General features: G+C 42.6%; 1 protein-coding gene across 1 annotated transcript in view; it reads left to right on the top strand.

The window, feature by feature from the left end:
* The window catches only part of KSR2 (kinase suppressor of ras 2), a 587027-nt gene that overhangs the window by 336321 nt on the left and 228492 nt on the right, over positions 1-22214 (top strand). Inside the window, exon 5 of the mRNA XM_027865383.1 lies at positions 3529-3710. Within this exon, the coding sequence (XP_027721184.1) occupies positions 3529-3710 (182 nt within the window). The remainder of the gene's footprint in view (positions 1-3528; positions 3711-22214) is intronic.

Here is a 22214-nt window from a genome sequence, read left to right as displayed (position 1 = left end):
CATCTTCTTTGATGCAGGGATGTCATGCTGGGTGGTCCTGTGTCAGTGTCTGCCTTGTTTCACAATCAATTCCAAAGTTCTTCAGAGAGACCTTGAGAGTGTCTTTGTATCACTTCTTCTGACCTCCTTTCAAGCACTTGCCTTGTGTGAGTTCTCCACAAAGTAGTCTTTTAGGCAGCTGCATGTCTGGCTTACCTTGGGAGTGTACTTTCCAGGGATGTACACATTGATAATGAGGTCGATGCACGCATTGCCGGAGCTAGCTCAGTGTTTGGGAGGCTCTGAAGGAAAGTGAGGGAGAGAAAAGGTATTAGACTGACTACGAAACTGAAGGTCTACAGAGCCGTTGTGCTGACCTCATTGTTGTACGCTTGTATACCAGCGCCATGCCAAGAAACTGAATCGTTTCCATTTTAATTGTCTCAGGAAGATTCTGAAGATCACCCAGCAGGATAAGATACCAGACACTGAGGTCCTTTCTTGAACTAAACTACCAAGCATTTAAACTCTGCATGAGAGAGTACAACTCTGATGGCCTGGCCACATTGTTCGAATGCAAAATGTACACTTGCCAAAAATAATGATTTTATGGAGAGCTCACCCATGGTGGTCAGAAGAAGCGATACAAGAACACTCTGAAAGTCTTTCTTAAGAACTTTGGAATTGATTGTATGATATGGGAGACACTGGCACAGGACCACTCAACATGGTGTGTCCACATTAGAGATGGTGCTGTGCTCTATGAGCAAAACAGAATTTAAACAGTTCAAAGGAAATGTGGGATTCACAAGTTTAGAGCATCCACCCCAGATATTCACCATGGACTATTTGTGCCTGAGCTGTGGCAGAGCATTCCGAGCTCGTATTGGTCTGATCAGCCACAGTCGGACACACTGAAACTTGACTCTAGGCAGAGTGATGCCATTTTGGTCCTCTTCAAGAATGAAGGATAATAAACAATCAACCTGGCTTTTAGGCAACCTGTCCTTGTGAGAAGTCGTCAGTGTCCGGTAACCTATCTTGCCGAGTGATCTTCAGAATCTTCCTAAGACAGTTCAGATGAAAATAATGCAATTTTCTGGCAGTATGACCACGGGCAAGTGACTTAATCTCTCTGAGCAGTCTCAGTTTCCTCATCTGTAAAATGAAGATAGTAGCATCTACCTCCCAGGGTTGTTAATGAGAAACTGTATGTAAAACACTTGGCCAAAATGTGCTATAGAAATGTATTATGCTTAAAGTGCTAGAGAAATGTTGGTTCTCATTTCTGTCCTTGGTCCAAGCATGGGAGACACCTTGGAAGTAGGCTATGAGATGTCATATAAGAGGACAGCACTTAGGTCAGTTTAGAACATAATGTGCATGAAGGCCAAGCCTGGAAAGTTAGAATGAAGCCCAGTTAGAAGGGATTTAAAATTTAAAAAAGAAAAAAAGAGGAGTTTGTATTTGATCCTGGACATGAGAAGGTTCTATCCTAGAGAACTAGAGCTTCTTGAGTAAGGGAATGATGTGGTCAGATTTGCGCTTTAAGTATATCACTGCTAGTAAGTATCTGAGGCAGGATTAGAACTCAAGTCTTCCTGAATCCAATTTCAGTACTCTATCTGCTCCAGTACCTATTCATCCCTGCTTCTTAGTATCCCTACCTTCCTTCAAGGCTCAGTTCAAGAGCCACCTCCTACATGAGATCTCTCCTTTTCTGCCCCTCCTCCAAATGTCCATGTTTCCCTCCAATTACTTTGTATATACCTTCATTAGAATGTAAGCTCCTTGAGGGCTATTTCATTTTTTGTCTCTGTAGCCCCAGTGCACAGTATCTGGTACATGACATTAACTTAATAAGTACCCTTTGAAGAAAGAAAGGAAGGTTCAATATGATAATTGGGAGATGACCTTAGTCAGGGAGTGACTTTGTCCAAAAACATGTATTAGCTCTCATGGCATGACCACTATTTTGTTCTGTGTAAAGAAGGTTCACTTGGATTCACCTGGTCTGACTTTATGGGGTATCTGTGATGAGTCAGTGGCCTAACTGGGGTGAAGGGGAGTGGTACATACATAGGAGGGGAGCAAATATATCCCAAGGTAAATGAGGACAAACTATAGAACATCTCTCCTACAATTTCTTTGTGGAAGGCTCACTTCTTTTCTAACAGCAGGGGATTTTTTCCCCTCCAAGTCAGACAGATACCTCAGCTCACCATAGAAACAGACCTTCCATGACTGGCATTTAGGTTTCTTTTCAAACTTACATGAGTGTTTTTTTTATTTTAAAAAAGATGAAAACTGAGCCCTAAGTAAACTAGAGAAACAAGCCTTTAAAAAAAGAATCTGTTCCTGTATTGAAAGATGCAGTAAGTTATGTCTTTAACAATCCTTCTGTTGAGCATTTCAAAGGGCTTTGCTATGAATCTGTCTTGAACAGTTCCTGCTAGGAACAGAAAGTCAGAGAGGACCCCCAGGCAATTACCCCAGAGGCAGAGGGAGGAGGGGTCAGGGAAGGCTGGAGCTCAGAGTTCCTTTAGGACTACCACACTGCCTTGTCCTAAGTAGGTTGGACTTCTCAGTAGATGACTATGGCACTATTTGAGGACTACAGGAAATTCAGCTCAATTCAACAATTGAGACAACTAGTAGTTCAGGGATGGGGAGTTCAGGAAAGGTTTCAACTCCCCATAATTCAAGTAACTTCCCTCTGTTAATTATTTCCTATTTATCTTGTATGTATCTTGCTTTGTATATATTTCTCCTCTCTCCCTTCTTCCTCCCTCCTCTCCCTCTGTCCCTGTCTCTTTCTCTCTCTTTCTGTCTCTCTCCTCTCTCTCCCTCCCCTTCCCTTCTCTTCCTCTTCTCTTTTCTTCCCTCCTTCTCCTCCCCCCTCCTCCTCCCTCTCTTTTTTTCTTTCTGTCCCCTCTGTCTTCTCCTTCTCCCCTCCCTCCTTTCTTCCCCTCTTCTTTCTCTGTCTATCTCTCCCTCCTTTCTCCACTCTTTCCTCCCCTTCTTCTCCCTCTGTCTCTGTCTCTCTTTGTCTTCCCTCTCTCCCGCTCCTTCCCTCCCTCCCTTCTTCCCCTCTTCTCCTCTTCTCTCTCTCTCTTTCCTGTTCTGTCCCTCCCTTCCTCCCCTCTTCTCTTGTCCCCTCCCCGTCTCTGTCTCTATCTCTGTCTGTCTGTCTATCATATGTGTGTGTACATGGTGTCTTTCCATATCTAGTACAAGCTCCATAGGGGCAGGGGCTATTATAATTTTGTCTTCATACCCACAACCTAGCACAGGGCCTGGCACATAGCCCACACTTAATCAAGGGTGTTTGATTGGTTGATTCTGTTTCCCCCAGTAGAACGTAAGCTCCCTGAAGGCAGAGACTGTGTAATTGTTGTCTTTGCATCTATCCCCTGCTCCTAGCATGGTGCCTGGCATATAGTAGGCACTTAATAAATACTGGTTGGTATGTCACTATCATCATCATAATTATTGTTGAGGTTGTGATTAGTATTTTACTTTCCTTTTTGTCCTTCTCTCCCCTCCCAGGGCCAAGAAAAGGAATAAGCCCCTGAATTTAAAGATTCATAACAGCGTGGGCAGCTGTGAGAACATCCCATCCCAGCGCTCTCCCCTGCTATCCGAGCGCTCTCTGCGGTCCTTCTTCGTGGGCTACCCGCCCTTCCTTCCTTCCACTCCTCCGGTCCACCCCGAAGCCAACTTCTCCACCAGTAAGTCACAGGGGCCACGGGGCGGCGGGCCCCAGGTCTGCTTTTCCTCTGGGTGGGCTGCTTCCGTCACCTTGCCTCTGCTTCAAAACTGTCCCGTCACCTGCAGAAACTTGGGACGGGGAGAGCCTGAGAGGCTGGGCAGAGGCGGGGGAGGCTGCACTCTTAGCCAGGTGCGGTTTTTCTTCGCTTTCTCTGCGAGGCTCCTGAACCGCCTTCTGAGGGCGGCACGCGTATCATCAGGTGCTCCTTGCCTCCCCTTTGGGCCTCTGCCTTTCTTTGGATTGTTTTGAAGAGGGGGGAAAATTGATGCTTGAAAGCTGAATTGCAGCTATCATTACTAAGTGTTCCTAGCTGGCTCACTGCAGGTGGAGAAGAGAGACAGGGATAAACACTTCATGGGTTAAAGGAGACTGTTTTGGCTTCAGAGTGTGGGCTTTATTTTACTGTTTGTTCTCTGCTCCTCCTGGTTCTTAATATCCAGTGTGACTAAAAGAATTTCTATTTGAAACACAAGCCAACATGTGTAATACCTTGTATCATCTCAAAGGTGCATTTAGTCCCCAATCTCCGTGGTCCCCCCCTCTCCCCACACCTTTAGTGAGAGTTGGTAGTGAGTCTTTCTCCACACCCAGTCCTCAGGGATTTCTGGGAAAAGTTTGTATCCATTGCCCAAGGCAGAGAAACAAGACCCTTCATGAGTCTTGGGGTGAGAGAGAGCTGCTATAGTGGATAGAGGACTGAACTCTGTGTAGGTTCAAATCCTATCTCTGAGACTTATTAGTTATATGACTATGGACAAGGCACATAGAGGATCTGGGTCTCAGTTTCCTCATCAGTAAAATGAGGGGATTGGACTAGATGACCTCTTTCCAGTTCTAGATAAATAATCCTATGATAAGTCATTTGACCTCTCTGAGCCTCAGTTTCCTCATTTGTAAAATGAAGAAAATATCTACAAAACCAGGTGAAGCTCTGAGATCATATATGTGAAGTCTACTTTGCAAACTTTAAATGCCAAAAACAGAAGGGTCTCAGACTTTATCTGCTTGGAGAACTCACATGCACAAGAAAGATTCAGACCTGTGACTTTGTTGTGATAAGGAATTGTCCGAGGCATTGAAAGGTTAAGTGATTTGCCTACTGTAGCACAGCAAGAATGTGTCAGAGGTGGGGGCCTTGATTCCAAATCCTGCACCCTATCATCCATTTCTCCTCCAGGGTACTTCTCACTTTAAAATGCTATGTCATTTATTATTGTTGTTATCATAATAATAATTCTTATTAGCATTGTCGTTATTGTTATTCATGCATCAGAAAGTGTTGAAAAATATCACTTAGAAGCCTGCAACAGAGCATAAGAATAGACATAAGCACACAGCTTTAATGGAACAGCCAGTGTCAGTAAGGACAAAGACAGAAACAAGCAACTTGTTAAGATGATGTTTGAGAATGGATTTCTGGATTGTGCCTTAACACATAGGAATGAAAAGTTCTTGGCCAGGGATGGCATATAACTAATAAGGGCTGGTGGAAATATATTTGCCTGGATCCTTGCAAATCAAATCCAAAGGACCAAAAAAAAGGGGGAGGGAAAAAATTGCCTATATATATCCACCAAGGCAGATAAGAGTAGCTTTAAGAAACCTCTTGATGAGGGTGAAAGAGGAGAGTGTAAAAGCTGACTTCCTTTAACATAAAAAAAAAGCCCCACTAAGATCTTGGCAACTGGTCTCATCTTCCTGGCAAATAGGGGGAGAAGAAATGGAAGCAGTGTCAGATTTTATATTCTTGGGCTCAAAGATCACTGTAGTGGTCATTGACCATAGCCATGGAAGTAAAAGATACTTGCTCCTTGGAAGAAAAGCTCTGGCAAATCTGGACAGCATACTAAAAAGCAGAGACATCACCTTGCCAGCAAAGGTCTATATAGTCAAAGCTATGGCTTTTCCAGTGGAAATTAATTCCAGGCTATTCACTGGAAGGTCAAATACTGAAGCAGAAGCTTAAATACTTTGGCCACAAAATGAGAAGACAGAACTCATTGAAAAAGGCCCTGATGTCGTGAAAGATTGAAGACAAAAGGGAAAAGGGTTGGCAGAGGGTGAGACGGAGAGATACTATCATGTAAACAGTGAACATGAACTTGAATAAACTTTGAGAAATAGTGGAGGACAAAAGGTACAGGAGCACTGCAGTCCATGGGGTCACGGAAAGTCAGACAGTGCTGAACAGCAAACAATGTAGGAACAAGAACAGTGGTAGAAATATTCAGCAATTTCCAAGAAATGACATAGAAAGGCACCAGGAAGAAAACTTATAACTTCAGATGACTATACATGAACGCACAGAGTACGGGTTAATGAGCAAGGTGAATTGTCGATCTTAATGCATCCATGCATTTTCTCTGACTGTCTCCCATTCCTGGAATTCTCTCCCTCCTCTGCCCCACCTACTAACTTCCCTGGCTTCCTTTAAATTCCAACTAAAATCACACCTTCTAAAGAAAGCCTTCCCCAACCCCTTTTAATTCCAAGGTTTTTTGTTATTTCCTATTTATCCTGTATATAGCTTCCTTTGTATATATTTGTTTGCATATCTTCTCCCCCATTATTAGATGGTAAGCTCCTCGATCAGAATTTCTAATTCTTAAAGAGTTGTTTGTCTTTGCCATATTATTATTAGTGTATAAATTGTTTTCCTGGTTCTGTTCACTCTACTCTACATCACTTCATACAAGTATTCCTAGGTTTCCCTTTAGCCATCCTCTTTAGAATTTCTTATAAAAAAATAGTATTTTCTATCACACTCAAATACCATAATCTGCTCAACCAATGGGAGAAGAGAAAGGGAATAAGCATTTATTAAGTATGTAGTATGAGCCAGGCATTGTCAAATATTATCTTATCTGATCTTCACAACAACCCTCTGAGATAGATGCTGTTAATGAGGAACCTGTCATGGATCTGATTTTCACTAACAAGGAAGAATTAGTTACTGGGGTAAAAACAATGAGGACTTTAACAGATGTTGACATGTTAGTATTTGTGATATAGGAAAGATAAGTTGGACGTTGTCTGACATGGATCTTAGATTTAGAAGGATATAGACAAAGGATAGGCAGAATCCTGTGACCTAAAATTCTGGAGGGGAAGTTAATTTAGAAAGAATGGAAAGTTCCCAATAATTAAATTCTGAGGACACAAAAAGAAGCAATTGCGATGAAGGAAAAAAATCAGAGTGGAGCAGGGAGTAGTTTAAACAGATGAATGTGGATGCACAGTTGGGTGGCTTTGGAGTTGGTTCAGCCACCGGACACAAAGATTAGTCATTTACAATCCAGTGTTATCTCAGAAGGACTGACCCAAGGAGACATACTTGGCTCTGTACCATTAAATATTTTTATCAGTAACTTGAATAAAGGGATAGAAGGCACATTTGTTAAATTTGCAGATGGCACAAACCTAAGAGAGCTGGCTAAAATGCTGGTTGAAAATGAACTCCAAAGATATTGAAAGGTTAGAGCATCAAGTTAAATAGAATTAGATAACATATAATAGAATCAATGTAAATTCTTACCCTTCTCTACAAAAAAAAACCAAAAACATCAGCTTTATAAGTCTAGGTTGGGTGAAGTGTGGCTAGCTAGCAACTTGTCTGAAGAAGATCTGGGTGGGAAGGGGGTAATTGCTTAGTGGACTGCAAGTTTAATGAGTTTTTCATATAATGTAATTACCAAAAGAACTAATGTGGTCTTGAGCTGCACCCAGAGGTATAGTGTCTAGGACGGGGGAGGGGAGAACACCACTGGCCTCTTCCCTAGTCAGATCATATCTGTTGCCTCTTTTACTTGTTATCTTCCTGAATATTGTGTGAATATGGTTGAACTCTGTGTCACTGTGGACAAAAACATCCCATTCCCTTCCTAGGCCCCATAAGAGTGCTGAGGAATTTACAGTGGCATTAAGGAAAACATCTGTTCTCCAGTAACCATCTGCCTTTTAGCACCAATGTCTTGTGTCTGTATACGTGCATGCGTGCATGTGTGTGTGTGTGTGTGTGTATGTGTGTGTGTGTGTGTGTGTGTGTGTGTGTGCCTTCTGGGATATGACGAGCACTTGTGTGTTGAAATTCGACACAATGTCGAAAGAATGGAGAAATCTTACATTTAAAAATGTTAAATCCCAAATCCTTCCTTATCTCCCCAGCTTAAGGGAATTTTCTGATTTTGGACTCTGAGATTCCATATGTTTATTGTTCAGGACCGTCCTTCCAATCTCTCAGCTCTTCCAACCCTGCCTCCATGTGAAAAGACCAAATGTTTGGAGCTGCTTTTGTCTCTTTGTGCCCAAAAGCAAAGTCCTCGGTAGAAGGCTGCCTCCAGGGATATGTCGGTCTAACTTCCTCAGCTGAAAACCTTGCCTCGTATTTCACTGAAAAAATTGAGGCCATTTGCTGTGAGTTCCCTCTTCTTTCCACATTCTCACACCAGTCAGCTGCCTTCTGCTACTATCTCCTCCTTTACCCCGTCTCACATAAAGAAATGGCCCTTCTTTCCAAGGCAACCCCTTCTGCATGTACAAGCAATCACTATTCTATTCCATTTCCTCCAGCAGATTATCCTCTGTATCAACCGCACTCTCTCACTTATCTTCAGTCTCTCCTTTTCTATTGGCTGCTTCTCTACTGCCTAGAAACCCACCCATGTCTCCCCCAACCTCAAGACCCACTCTCTTGTTCCTTCGACCTCCACCACCAGTTATTGTCCTAAATCTCTCCTCCCTTTCATAGTTAAACTCCTTGAGAAGTCTGTCTATAATAGGTGACTCTACTTTGTCTCACCCTCTTTTCAACTCTTTGCAAGTTTGGCTTCTCATCTCATTATTCACCTGAAACTGCTTTCTTCAACATACCAATGACCTCTTAATTGGAAAATCCAATGGCCTTCTCCATCCCTATCCTTCTTAATCTCTCTGCAGTCTTCGACACTGTCAAACACCCTCTTCTCTCTAGGTTTTTTTTCGACATTTCTCTTCCTTGATTCTCCTCCTACCTGTCTGACCACTCCTCAGTCATTTTTGCTGGATCTTCAGCCTCAAGGCCTTAATTAGACCCTCTTCTCCTTTCTTTCTATACTATTTTAGTTAGTGATCTCATAGTTCCCATGGATACAGTGATCATTTCTTTGCAGATGATTCTTCCATCGACTTATCCAGCCCTAACCTCTCTCCTGACCTTTGGTCTCACATCTCCAAGCGCATATTGGACATCTCAAACTGGATGTCCTATATACATTATAAACTCAACATGCCCCAAACTGAACAAGCAGGCTGACTCCATGACTTTTCACTGGCTGTCCCCCTTGCCTGGGATTGTCAATACCTTGGCACAGAGTTTCTTGACTTGCCTTCAGGCTCTGTCCAGGACTGTGGAAGAAGAGGTCTTGGGGACCCCACAGATACTTTTAAGTAGGATTGTAGAACCATGAATCTGCAGTGGACCTCAGAGGCCATCTCATTGAACTTCCCCATTTTACAGATGAGGAAATTGAGGGCAAAGAAGGTTAAAGTATTTGTCCAAGGTCACATAAGTATTAAGTGTCAGAGAGAGGATTTTAACCCGTTTTTTGACTCCAGAGTCAATGATCTTTCTGGGGAGGGGAAGAGACAGAGAGAGACACAGACACAGACACAGACACAGACACACACACACACACACACACAGAAAGACAGAGTTCTTGAGATTTAGTGGAAAAGAAGGTAGTTTAACCCTTCCTATGCTACTCCTAAATTCCACCTCTGATATGTGTGTAGAGCTGACCAGCACAATGAGGCCCTCCTCCTTATGCTTCTTTGCACAGACTTTTAGAATCCTCAGGGCCATATTAATGGATCATCCACATCCAATCATTCCATCTCCTATCTCCAAGCCTTTGTCCAGGCTGTCCCTTAAACCTTGAAACTATTGCCTCCTCACCTCTGCCTCATATAATCCTCAGCTTTTAAGGTTCACCTCAGGAAGAGGTACCTCCTCCAGGAAGCCTGTTATGATTCCTTCTGATTCCAGATGTTAGTACTGTCAACTTCCTCAAATGATCTCTTCTTTGTATATTTGAGCACATGTTGTTTTCCTCCAATAAAATATAAGCTCCTATAAGGGCAGGGACTATTTAATTTTTTTTTCTTCTGTATCTCCAGTGCCTGGCATATAGCGAGCAGGGAACAAATGCTTTTTAAATTGAGTTAAATTTACTCAGTGGCTCCCTGTGGACTTTTTGTTATTGAAACTGAAAATGTGCTGTGGAACATATTTGGATGCCGAAGTGGAAGAACAGTCGTGATCCCTAAGCTTAGTGGCTGGTAGGCTGATGAGAAACCTGACTGATGGTCCCAGGTAGCAGCCTGCTCATTCCTCAGACCCTCTGGGCTGCTTGACAAAGCAGAAGATTCTGCTAGTAGCCCTTTCCTAATAATAAGATCTTTAATTTCAAGGTAGAAGGGAACTTAGGTCTTTGAAATGTACTCATTTTGGAAATGAGGAAATTGATGCCAAGAGAGGGAAATGACTTGCCCAAGGTCACACACATAGTAATAGTGGGTATAGGATTGGAACCCAGGTTCTCTTGCTCCAAATCTGCTCTATGCTGCCTTATATTTGACAAATCAGTGAGGAAAATCAATCAATGAAAAAAATTATTAATGCCTACTATGTCCCAGACACTGTGCTAAGTAAGCACTGGGGACAGAAAAAAAAGAGGCAAAAGCTGGTCTTGCAAAGGAGCTTACAATTTTAGGGTGGAGGCAACATTCAAACAAAACATACCAAACAAGCTATATGTAAGATAAATAGGAAATAATTAACAGACAGAAGGCACTGGAATTAAAAGGGGCTGGGGAAGGCTTCCTATGGGAGATGGGATTTTAGTTGGGACTTAAAACCCTCTGAGGGCTATAGCAAAGTCAGCTCTTATCATCACGATTGCTCCTTGTTCATTCCTGAGGTACAACAGCAGTTTTCTTCCTGTAGATCTGAGCCTTGCAAGGAGTCAAGCCTCTGGAAGCTGGGTCACAGATCTTTTAGTAAGCAGCTAAATGGCAATGTAAATGTGAATATGTACAGGCTCCAGCAAAGGCTCTAAGGGATCTTGTGGTCTGTAGTAAGGCACTGTAAACAATTAGACATGGGAAGCCTTCCCCAAATAGTGACTTCAGGGCTCTGCATCCTCTAGGCTCTCCAGCTTGGGCACTGCCTCTTTCTGTACTGCTATCCACATCTAGAGTTAGTTTTTTTTTTTGCTACTATTCCACAGTAGAAGATCAGAGGAGCTCTGAGGTGGAAGGGGTCTTAGTAGCCATATAGACTGACCCATACCTGAAACAAAATTCCCAATAAGTGGTCAGGCAGATTTTGCTTGGATACCTCTAGTGATGAAGAGCTCACTAACTTTCAAGGTAGTGTATTTGACTTTGAGATGACTCAAATTGTTAAGTAACGTGTCACAGCTCAGTTGCACTTTTTGTAACTTCTAACCCATTGTTCCTAGTTTTGCCTTCTGGGTCAAGCAAAACAAGCTAATACCTCTTCCATGTGACAGCTTTGGAAGAACTTGAAGATAGCCAGTTCCTGAGCTCCTCTCCAAAATGACGTGGTGTTTCATTTGTTAATATTTTTTATTAACTCAGATAACTGCCTCACTCTCCACCAACTCACACTTTCAAAGGTGGGTCTCCTAGAAGACAGATACATCTCTGATAATTCAAGTATTTTCTGTGAGTCCACACACTTAAACCACTGGTGTATTTGCTTTTCAGACAGATAGGTGATGCTGCAGTGGATAGAGCACCAGGCCTGGAAGGAGGAAGACTAATCTTCCTGTGTTCAAACCTGGCCTCAGACCCTAACCAGCTGTATGGCCTTGAGCAAGTCATTTCACCCTGTTTACCTCAGTTTCCTCATCTGTAAAATGAGCTGGAGAAGGAAATGGTGAAAACCACTCCAGTGTCTTTGCCAAGAAGACCCCAAATGGGGTCATGAAGAGTTGGCCATGACTGAAATAACTAAACAACAGCAGCCAAAGATACAATTAATCCTCCCCAAGCTAGATGAGGCAGCTAGGCTATGAAGTGGAGAGAGGGCTGGACCTGCAGTTAGGAAGTCTGAAATTCTAATCCAGCCCCAGACACTTACAAGCTTCTGACCTTGAGCAAGTTTATTTAACCTCTGCCTCAGTTTCCTCATCTGTAAAATAGGGATAATAATGGCACCTATCTCCCAGGTTGTTGTAAAGATCAAACGAGATAATAGTTGTAAATTGAAATCAATTATTATCATTATCATTGTTGTTGTTATTATTATTATTATTATTTTTACCAAGCTAGAGAGTCTGTCCCTGGAGGCAGGTCCTCTGCTATGTGAACGAACTCTGCCCATAAGTCAGTGTCACGGGTACCATGCTTGCCCCCAGAAGGGTGATTACAGGCTGCCTCATTAGTGAGAAACAACAACCCTTGGAGACATAAACTTGCAGATTCTCTTGCATACCGGAGGCCCCTTGGAATCTCAACGCACTGAGTCACTTTAGGGTGTCTGTAAGAAGGGCTTCATCTATTTTGGGAATCCCCTGACTGCCATCTTCCTGCTGCAGCTGCCTGGGACTGAGAGAAGCTTGAGGTTACATGGAAGCTTGAGGTTATAGATGCACTTGTTTACAGAGCCTGCCAACCAACCTGACTCATGGTGTCATCCTCCTCAGGACAGGAAGGGTACTTTCATGCCTACTTTTAGCCCAATAATGATTGGAACTCATATTTTTAAATAATGTTTTTCATTTACAAAATGCTTTGCTCATCTCTCTGGGTCCTTAGGACCCCAGGAAGCAGGGAGAAAAAGTGTTATTTCCCCCATTTTACAGATTGAAAATAAACCGAGGCTTGTGGTAGAGAGATGGGTATCGAGGGGGGATGGGGGAAATAACCTATCTGAATTTAGTTAAGTGGAGTGGCAATGCAGTATTGTGGGGGAAAAAATATTGGCTTAGGAGTCAGAAGTCCAGGGTTCAAATCCAGCCTTGGATACTTACTAGCTGTATAATCCTAGACAAGTCATTTAACCACCCTGGACCTCAATTTCCTTATCTGTAAAATGAATAGAATGAGCTAGGTGGGCTCATGATCTCCCTTCTAGCTCTAAACTTATGATCCTATATGAACTAAGAGGTAGATTTGGAATCCAGGTCTTCCTGCCTTAAGTCCAGGGCACTTTCACTATATTACATTGCCATGAAGTTATTACCCCAGTCTCTAGAGTAATAAGGTATTGCCACATAATGATGCCTATTATTAGGGAGATACTGATAAATCTTGTTTAATTTAAGGCCCCATCTAACTTTCTAGTCTTATTTAATAATACTACTCTTCCCAAACTCCATTCTAGTCAAATTGACTTGCTAGCTGTTTCCTTGCATGACCACCTGCCTTTGTCAAAGTGGTCCTCCATGCCTGGAATGCTCTCTCTCCTCATCTCTGCCTTTTAGAATCTCTAGCTTCCTTCAAAGCACAGCTCCAGAATCACCTCCTACACAAAAACTTTCCTGATTCTCTGACCTATCAGTACACTTTCCCTCTTGGAACGACTTAATACTACTTACTACTTGCTTATGAACACATTGAACCATCCCATTTTCTTCCCCCTCAAAAGAACGTAAGCTCTGTGTTCAGAGACTGATTCATTATTGTGTTTGTTTTCTCAGTGCCTGGTATGGTGACTTGAACATAGTAGGTACATAATAAATATTTCTTGTGTTAAGTTGACTTTTATGTAGTGCTATTTGGTTTTGGTCTAGAATAAAATATATTTGAGAAGATAATGTGATTGAATTGAGCACCATATTTCAAGTCAGAAGGTGATTTTTTTCAGTTGCTTTCTATTTATGTAAACTAGGCCAAATTACTTTTCAACCACTAGGTGGTGTTGATAGTCACTCACTTGATCCTGTTCATCTAAGAGCATCTTAGTCCAGAGGAGGCCAGTGCTAACTCTGATGGTTGGTGCTCTCATTGTCAAGGATAAATGTTGAGTAAGTACCATTGGAGAGTACTCTCTGTCCCTTATTCCATGCCTTGCACATAGTAGGAACCTAATGTGTGTTGAATTTTTAAGCTGTTTTGAAGACATCAAACAACAAGCCTTTAATTATGAACCTCCTATGTGCCACAAACTGTGCTAGTCATTGTTAATATAGAAAAGAAAAAAAACGGTCCTTACCCCAAAGAAGCTGATATTCTCTATGGAGAAGACAATATGTGTATATTTACACACAATTTACCATCAGCTAAGTAGCACCATGGATAAGGCACTGGAATTGGAATCATACCAGCTTTAAGACCCTCGGTAATTCACTTAATCATTCCTCATCTGTAAAGTGGGGATCATAACAGTACCTACCTCCCAGGGTTATTGTAATGGTCAAATGAGGTCATATTTGTAAAGTGGTTTCCTCAAACTTTTAAAAGCTCTATAAATGGCAGCTCCCATTGATGATTCTATCAGCCCCCCTTGTTGTTTTCTGTTCATTAGCATACACTGATACTTCTGCAAAATGCCAACCTGACCTTGGTAGGGATAATTTGAGCTCAGCATGGGTTAAAATGCTTAGCTATGATGTTTTCCTGCTGGAATATCTACTGGTGAAAATTGGTTGGGACATGGTGTATGGAGAGGATAGAACATTCAGGGCAATCAAAGTGGTTTCCAGACCATCCAAACAGCCCTGCCTAGGGGCCCAGGGACATACTGTTCTCTGGCATTAAGGATTTGGATGACAATTACCTTCATCTTCCTCCAGTCGCCCAGCTCTCATCTGAAGGATAGGCAGTTCTTCTTGCACCCCATAGCTGAAGATGCCAGAAGCCACTGGGTTCAGGTTTCTTACATTTTTATTTTTGGTTTTAAATCTTATGGGCACTGATGAAGACAAGTGTCAACAGCTGCAGGGGTGCCAATGGATACAGGAGGGAAAATCACATCTAATTGCAAAATAACCACCCTGGGTTGAATTACTGAAAGGGAATAGTCTTGTTGAGACAAGAGGGAAAAATAATCCCAAAGACTGGCTGAGTTCTTATCTATCCTGAATATGTTTTGGTTTGTCAGTCAGTCAATGTGCATTTCTTTGGCATTTACCATGTACCAGGCACTGTGCTAAATGCTGAGTATACACAAAGAAAAGGCAAAAAACAAAACAAAAAACAAAACAAAGCAAAACAAAAAACAACCAAACATGAAAAGTCCCTACTGTCAAGGGGCTCACATTCTTAATGGGGCTTCATTAATAAATGTATGATCACAAAGCCCAGGGTTGTAAGTAAAAAGTTTGGACCCCCAAACATGAGATGGGGGCTCTTCTCACCCCTTTCTTACTTAGAAAAAAATACATTTCTCTCTCTTTCTCTCTATCTATCTCTCCCTCTCTCTTTCTCCCTCCCTCCCTCCTTCTCTCTCTGTTTCTGTCTTTGTCTCTCTCTTACACAGACACACACACAGACACACACACACACACACACAAACACCAAATTAAGGATCATTTAGGAGGTTTTTCTGCCTAGGGAGAAAGAAAAAAAGGCAGCTGGTGGCAGTCATGTCTCTGTCCTAGCCCTAGTTTGCTCTGATATTTGCCCCATTTAGACAAAAGGACTTAAGGACTTAACCCTCTCTGAGTTGATGAATTCATCTTTGGCAAATCAGTACATCTGGGGAGTTTGAAAGTTTGATTGGCATAGTAGAGGTTGTTCAGATGATGTTTGTTTTATGGGAATTTCCAAGTCCTTAATCATGTCCTGGAAATGTTCTTTGTTGAACTGACAGAATCTGTAGCAGGAGGATGGCATCACAGGAGTAGCACTCAAGTATTTGTTCCCTTGTGGCCCTCCTACCCCCTGGTCCTACTTCAGGGTCTTGCAGGAGCTAGCTATGCTCATTCAGGAGGTAGTGGCAGCAAGGGAGTGGAGGGAGGGAAGGGCAAGAAAGTCTTAGAACAGGGAATGTCAAAGCTGGAAAGAGCTTTGGCACAAGGAATGTGTTTGCATGTGTGTATGGGGAGGTGGAGGCAAGAAATGATCTAGTCCATTTCCCATTGTTTACAAGAGTTACCAAGACCTCAAAAAATGAAGTGAATTATCCTGAATCTCCAAGTTTGGAGCATTACACAGATAATTGGTAGCAGAGCTAGGATCAAAACCTGGCTCACTTATCTTCCAATCCCCTGTTCTAGTCATTTAATTACTCTGCCCCCAGAGCACATTGTCAGCATCTTTGCCCAGATATCTTAGCTGAAGCTCCAATATGAGTATATGAAGTTGCAATATGGTTGTCTATTGCCCGGGTTTCATGCTAACTCATTAGGGAATTGCAGCATCTCTAGGGTCTTGGAATGAATGAATAAATGAATGAAACATTTATTAGCTGGGTCTTGGAATGAATGAATAAATGAATGAAACATTTATTAGCTGGGTCTTGGAATGAATGAATAAATGAATGAAACATTTATTAAGCACCTACCATGTGCCAGGCACTGTGCTAAGTGCTGGGGATATAAATAGGAAAGTAAGAGTCTCCCCGTTTCCAAGAAGCTCACATTCTAATGGGGGAGACAACACATAGGGAAAGTTTCAACATTTGGCAAGGGTTTGGTAGCAAGTATTTGGCAAGGGAAGGTAGAAGGAGAAATGAAAAGCTAATAGATGATGGTCAGATAAGAGGATTTTGGAATTGTTGAACAAAGAAGTGGTATATTTGTGGGTGACAACAGGATCTGCATGACTCTGTGCATGGCTGAAATGGGATACAGAAGTAGGTCTTGGGAAGTGAGTATGTTGAGGAACTGGGAGGTTAGAGTGTTTGAGGGAGGGTCGATATCTATGTTTAAATCCTGTAGTATAAGGATAGGAGTTAGGGAGAAAAGAAAAATTGTGAGCCATATACTGAAATTGAGGGAGGAAGGGGAGTGACCTGGGGGTCTGTAGACAATAGCTGCCAGGATTTTGATCAGTTGGTAGATATGAACAGCAAGAACCTCAAAGAAAGAGTGGTTACTGAGGGATGGAGAAAGGGAGAGAACCTGAAAGTGGAAATGGGGAGCAAGGTGTAATCCAACTCACCCTCTTCAACCAGTGAGCCAAGGAGTATGAGTGAAGGTATAGTAAGTACTAGAAAGAATGACCAGGAAGGCTGTATGGTCAGGGGGAAGCCAGGTTTCTATAATAGCTAGTAGATGGAAGGAGAGGGAGAAGAAAAGATTTAGGATGAAGGGAAGATTATTGCCTGTGGAACAGTCACTCCAGAGGGTGGTGTTTGGTTGGATCTTTGGGGTGAGAGGGTTGAGGGGGATGGCAATAAAAACTGAGTGGTAGAGGACAGCGAATGCGATTTGGATGATGGCCTGCGAGGGTTCAGAATCACTGGGATGCATACAATACGACCAGGTATGAGAATGTGGATCATTGAGTGGGAGACACCACTCCTTTTCCTGGAGGAGGCTGGAGATCATAATGGAAACAAGTGTAGTATGAGATAGAAGGTGCACAGTCAGATGGTCAAGCCGGAAGCCACATTTCTGTACTCCTTTTCCATCCAAAGCCTGGAGGTTTCCTTTCCTCTTTCCTCAAGAGACAAAGCTGGCAAACCTGAGATGAAAGGGAAGGTTGCTTCTCTTTGCACCCCAGGCTCTCCACATCCTGGTTGGGAGATCAGTTCAGCCTTAGGAAGGGGAAGTTCCCTTGTGCTAGTACAGTTGGACATTGGCCCAATTCTCAGGCAGTGGCAGGAAGTCATAGACTCTCAGCATAGGGGGATGTCTCTCTGGAGTGTAATCCTTCCTAAGCCACCTCAGTCTCTGGGGAAGGAAGAGGAATTAGGCTCAGATTAACTCAGTTCTTACACAGCATTAGTTCCACCAAGTTTTAAGTGCAAAGCTCCACAAAACTAGTGGCTCAAATCATTGCACCTCAAGGTTTTCCTGCTAGGTTATTCTCAACAACCAAACTGAGACTCCAAGATGTCCATTGGCCCAAGCTTCTAGTGTGGGGCCTCTACTCGCCACACTTAGAACTGAAATGGACAAATGAAACAGACCAAAACCCTAAGCCAATTTCTTGGGTCTACACAGCCAAAGAGGGGAGGTAAGTGGTCCTTAGGTTCAGGTCCTCCTCCTCCCCTTACTATATGAGACTGAACTAGTCCTTCACCCCAGGGTGCTGTTAAAAGACAGGCAATGCTCTAGCCAGGTAAGATTTAAGGATAGTTATTTCTGGCTGTACAGCCAATAGAAGTAGACTGCTCCCAACCACAAGGTAGGCTGTACAAAAGTGTTCATGCATATGCTAGGTCTTCTGTTTATATATATGTATGTATGTATGTATGTATGTGTGTGTGTGTGTGGTCTCTCTGTCTCTGCGTGTGTGTGTGTGTGTGTGTGTGTGTGTTTGTACAACACTTTCAAACCTTAAAGATCTATATAAATGCTATTATCAGACAGTTTCCTGGGGTCACTGAGAGGCTTAATGACTTACCCAGGGTTACATAACTAGCTAGTATGCCTCAGAGACAGAACTTAAACCCAGTCCTTCTTGAAGATAGTGCTTGATATAAAATAAGCACTTAATAAATGTTTTTTTTCATTCACTTATTCATTTACTTATTCCTTTACTCTATCCATGCCTCTGTGTGACCTCTCAAGTTGATGCTAGACAACTTTTAAAAACAAGTGCAGCTTTATTTAAGATGTTATTTATGTTTATTTAAGAATGCATAAATAATTCCATCTAACCCCCCTGCTAAGTAGGGGTCCTGCCAGGCTTACTTTAATAGATGGTGTGCATTTGTAATTAGCACATTAATTATTGGGATATGAATAAGCACCGACAAGTGTTTTGAAAATGGTTATTTTCTTGAGTGGATTCAATATTCCCTCCTGCAATCTTGTTTATGGGATTAATTGGCATTAGCAAGCCCTTCACTGGGAGGGTAACATGGTTCAGTGGAAAGGATGGTGGAAGACAATGTAAGAAATGGGGCCTAGCCCCTGGTTTGCTTCTAAGTTCAGGTGACTGGAGAAGGTTTCTTCTTTTATTTTTATAGGAGGTTCAGTTCAGTCCAACAAACATTGATTAAGCACCTTCCAGAATACAAGCACAATGTCAGATCCTAGGGATACAGAAACAAAAGTGAAAGCAGTCCCAGCCTTCAAGGAGCTTCCATTCTATTAGGCAACTTCAGCAGCTATCTAGTTCAATTCGTTTTGTTATTCAGTCATTTCAGTCTTCAATCATGTCTGACTTTTCATGACCCCATTTGGGGTTTTCTTAACAAAGATATAGAGTGGTTTGCTATTTCTTTCTCCAGTTCATTTTACAGATGAGGAAACTGAGGCAAACAGGGTTAAGTGACTTGCCCAAGGTCACACAGTTAGTGTCCCTGAGACTAGATTTGAATTCAGGTCTTCCTGACTCCAGGTATCCACTGAGCCACTTAGCTGCATCCAGTTCAATCCATACCAGAAAAGAATCCCTACCATTACATACATGACAAATGATCATCCAGCATCTCCTTGAATAACCTCAAGGAATGGGAACTCACCACCTCCCCAGGCATCTCATTCTGCTTTTGAACTGTCCTATTTGCTAGGTAGGTTTCTCTAACATCAAACCTAAGTTGGGTTCTTTGCATTTCCATGCAGTGTTCTTGGTTCTGCCCTCTGGGCTCAAGCTGAACAAGTGTAAACCCCTTTTCCATAAAGGCAGTGAGGTGGCTCAATGGGGAGAGCACTAGGCCTGGAGTCAGGAAGACCTGAGTTCTGCTCCTGTCACTAATCTTCCTTACTGACTGTTCTGCTCTCTCCATGCAGAGACTTTATCTTGTACTTTAGAAAATAAAAAATGAGGGTGCATATGTTAGAGAAGAGAAGACTTGGGGAGGGGTTGGGAAAGACATGATAGTGTCTTCAAGGCTGTATCTTGGAGAAGAAAGGAGGGAAAGAAAGAAGGGAGGGAGGGTGGGAGTAAGGAAGAGAAGGAGGGTGGTAAGAAAAGAAGGAGGAAGGAAGAGAAGGAAGGAGGAAGGAAGGAAGGAACAAAAGAAGAGAGGGAAGAATGAAGGAAGGGAGGAAAGAAGGGAGGGAGGAAGGGAGAAGAGAGAGGAAACAAGCATTTATTAAGCAATTGCTATGTGTCAGATACTTTACAAATATTATCTCATTTGATCCTATTATTATCTCTATTATACGAATGAGGAAATGGCAGCTAGGTGGTGCAGCAGATAGAGCACTTGGCCCAGAGTTAGGAAAACCTAAGTTCTAATCCATCTAGGATGCTTATTAGCTGTGTGACCTGGGCAAGTCCCTTTAGCTCTCTTTGCCTCATTTGTAATATGGTGATAATAATGGCATCTACATAACAGGGTTTGTCAGGGCCGCTCATCTGCCTTTGCTGTCCACCTTTCACCCAACTCTTACCTGTGGCTCCAAAGAGCTGTAGCCTGTGCGGCAGCTTCACCCCAGTAAAACTGTCTCAGCAGACAGGCTAAACCAGGCTGAGGGTAACTGACAGGTCTCAAACCCATCGGTGAATTAGGGGAGTGTCTACCCCAAAATGTCAAGATTTCCACTTGCAGAATGAGAACAGTTTGTTCCAACAGCCATGAAGGTGGCTGGAGCAGGCACTGTGGATTGCTTAGAGCTTGGTCAGGCATCAAAGATGCCAAAGTCATCCACTGCGTCCTAGGTCATCACCAGCTGTCCTGACTTTTGTCTTGCCACTGGACTCCTATGACTCAGGAAGAGAGGGTGAGGCTGATGACTTTGTGCAGCTCTGCCTCACTTAAAGCCAATTCACAAGCAAGTCAAGGCACCCCCTGTGATGTCATTGGTCCTGTCTGAAGGACAAATAACAAACAAAACATCACAAGGCTGTTGTGAGGATTAAATAAGATAATATTTGTAAAGCGCTCATATTAACCCATAGAAGGTGTGATATAAAGGTTTATTCCTTTTCCTTTCCCTTTGGCCAGGGTCACCCAGTTAGGAAGTGTTCTAATTCAACGGTAAGTTAAGGCATGTGAAAAGAGTGCTAGTGGAAAGAGAACTGGATTCGGAGTCAGATGAATTGAGTTCAAATCCTGCCTCTCTAACCTGTGTGACCTTGGGCAAGTCTTCTCATCTCTGGACCTCAGTTTCCTCACCTACAAGGACATCAGCCTATATGATCTTTCAGCTCTATGATGCCACAAAAATTCTTGCCAATACTATGCTATTTTTCTAACAGAAGTGGAGAGGAATCATGGTTGGTCATTGCATTGGTTAAGAATCCCGAGGTTTTCAAAGTTGTTTATCTTTATAGTGTAGTTATTGTCGTAGAAATTACCTCACAGTTCTTCTCACTTTACTCTGCCTCAGTTCATTTTTTCTTTTTTTTTCAGCTGGGGAGAAGGAGGAGGAAGAGAAAGCAAATTCTTGTTAATTGAAAAAAAAGTTACATAAAATAAAGGGAGATTATTTTTTTAAATCAGGGAAAGAATAGTTTGAACTTCTGGAAAGGAATTATTTAGGATTGTAGATTTAGACCCAAAAGGAACCTCACAGCTCATTGAGTCCAATGGGTTTGTTTTACCTGGAAAATAACTGAGGCCCAGAGATGACCTTGCCCAAATTCACATAGAGAGTGAAAGGCAAAGGCAGAATCTGAATCCAGGACATCAAGACTCCAAATCCAGTCAAGGTTTCTTCTTCATCCTTTGGACCCTGACTTCCTGTTCTCATCCCTCTGGCCTGCTCACCATCTTGCTGAGCATCTAAAAGAGGTTATTTCAAGGATGGCTTCTCCCTTCCAGAAAGGTTCCACTCTGTGACCCACAGGTCTGGTTCTGAAGCCCCAGATTGAATGGGACCACAGGGATGCCACCTAGAAACAGCCTCCATTTCCATTGGAGAACCATCCCCTCCCCATCTTTTCTTTTTGAAAGGAGTTTTCATCCTAGTAAAAACAATGGGGATATAGTTTTTTCTTTTTTTTTTTTTTTGGTTGATTAGTCATGTCCAATTCTTTGTGATCTCACTTGGGGTTTTCTTGGAGAAGATACTGGCGTGGTTTGCCTAGCAGCTGGGTGGAAAGAGTGCAGGGTCTGTAGTCAGAAAGACTCATCTTCCTGAGTTTAAATCTGGCCTCAGACACCTATGAGATGTGTACCCCTGGGCAAGTCACTTAACCCTGTTTGCCTCAGTTTCCTCAGCTGGAAAATGAACTGGAGAAGGAAACGGCAAACCATTCTAGGTATCTTGTCAGTGCCTATTATATAGCAGGGGTTTAATAAGTTTTTGCTGACTTGGCCTGAATCAAACTGCTTCCTTTTCTGTTGAGAATCCCACCCCCCCAAAAAAAGGAAAAGGGCATGAAGGTGGTTTAGCTTGGAAGTCTACCATTAAAAGCTCTGAATAGTGCAGTGGGAAGAATATGGAACCTG

The sequence above is a fragment of the Vombatus ursinus genome, unplaced genomic scaffold (assembly GCF_900497805.2).
Source record: "Vombatus ursinus unplaced genomic scaffold, bare-nosed wombat genome assembly UNPS02001287.1, whole genome shotgun sequence".
Taxonomy (NCBI): Eukaryota; Metazoa; Chordata; class Mammalia; order Diprotodontia; family Vombatidae; genus Vombatus; species Vombatus ursinus.
The sequence above is the reverse complement of the archived record's forward strand: the minus strand, read 5'-3'. Positions and strand labels throughout refer to the sequence as shown.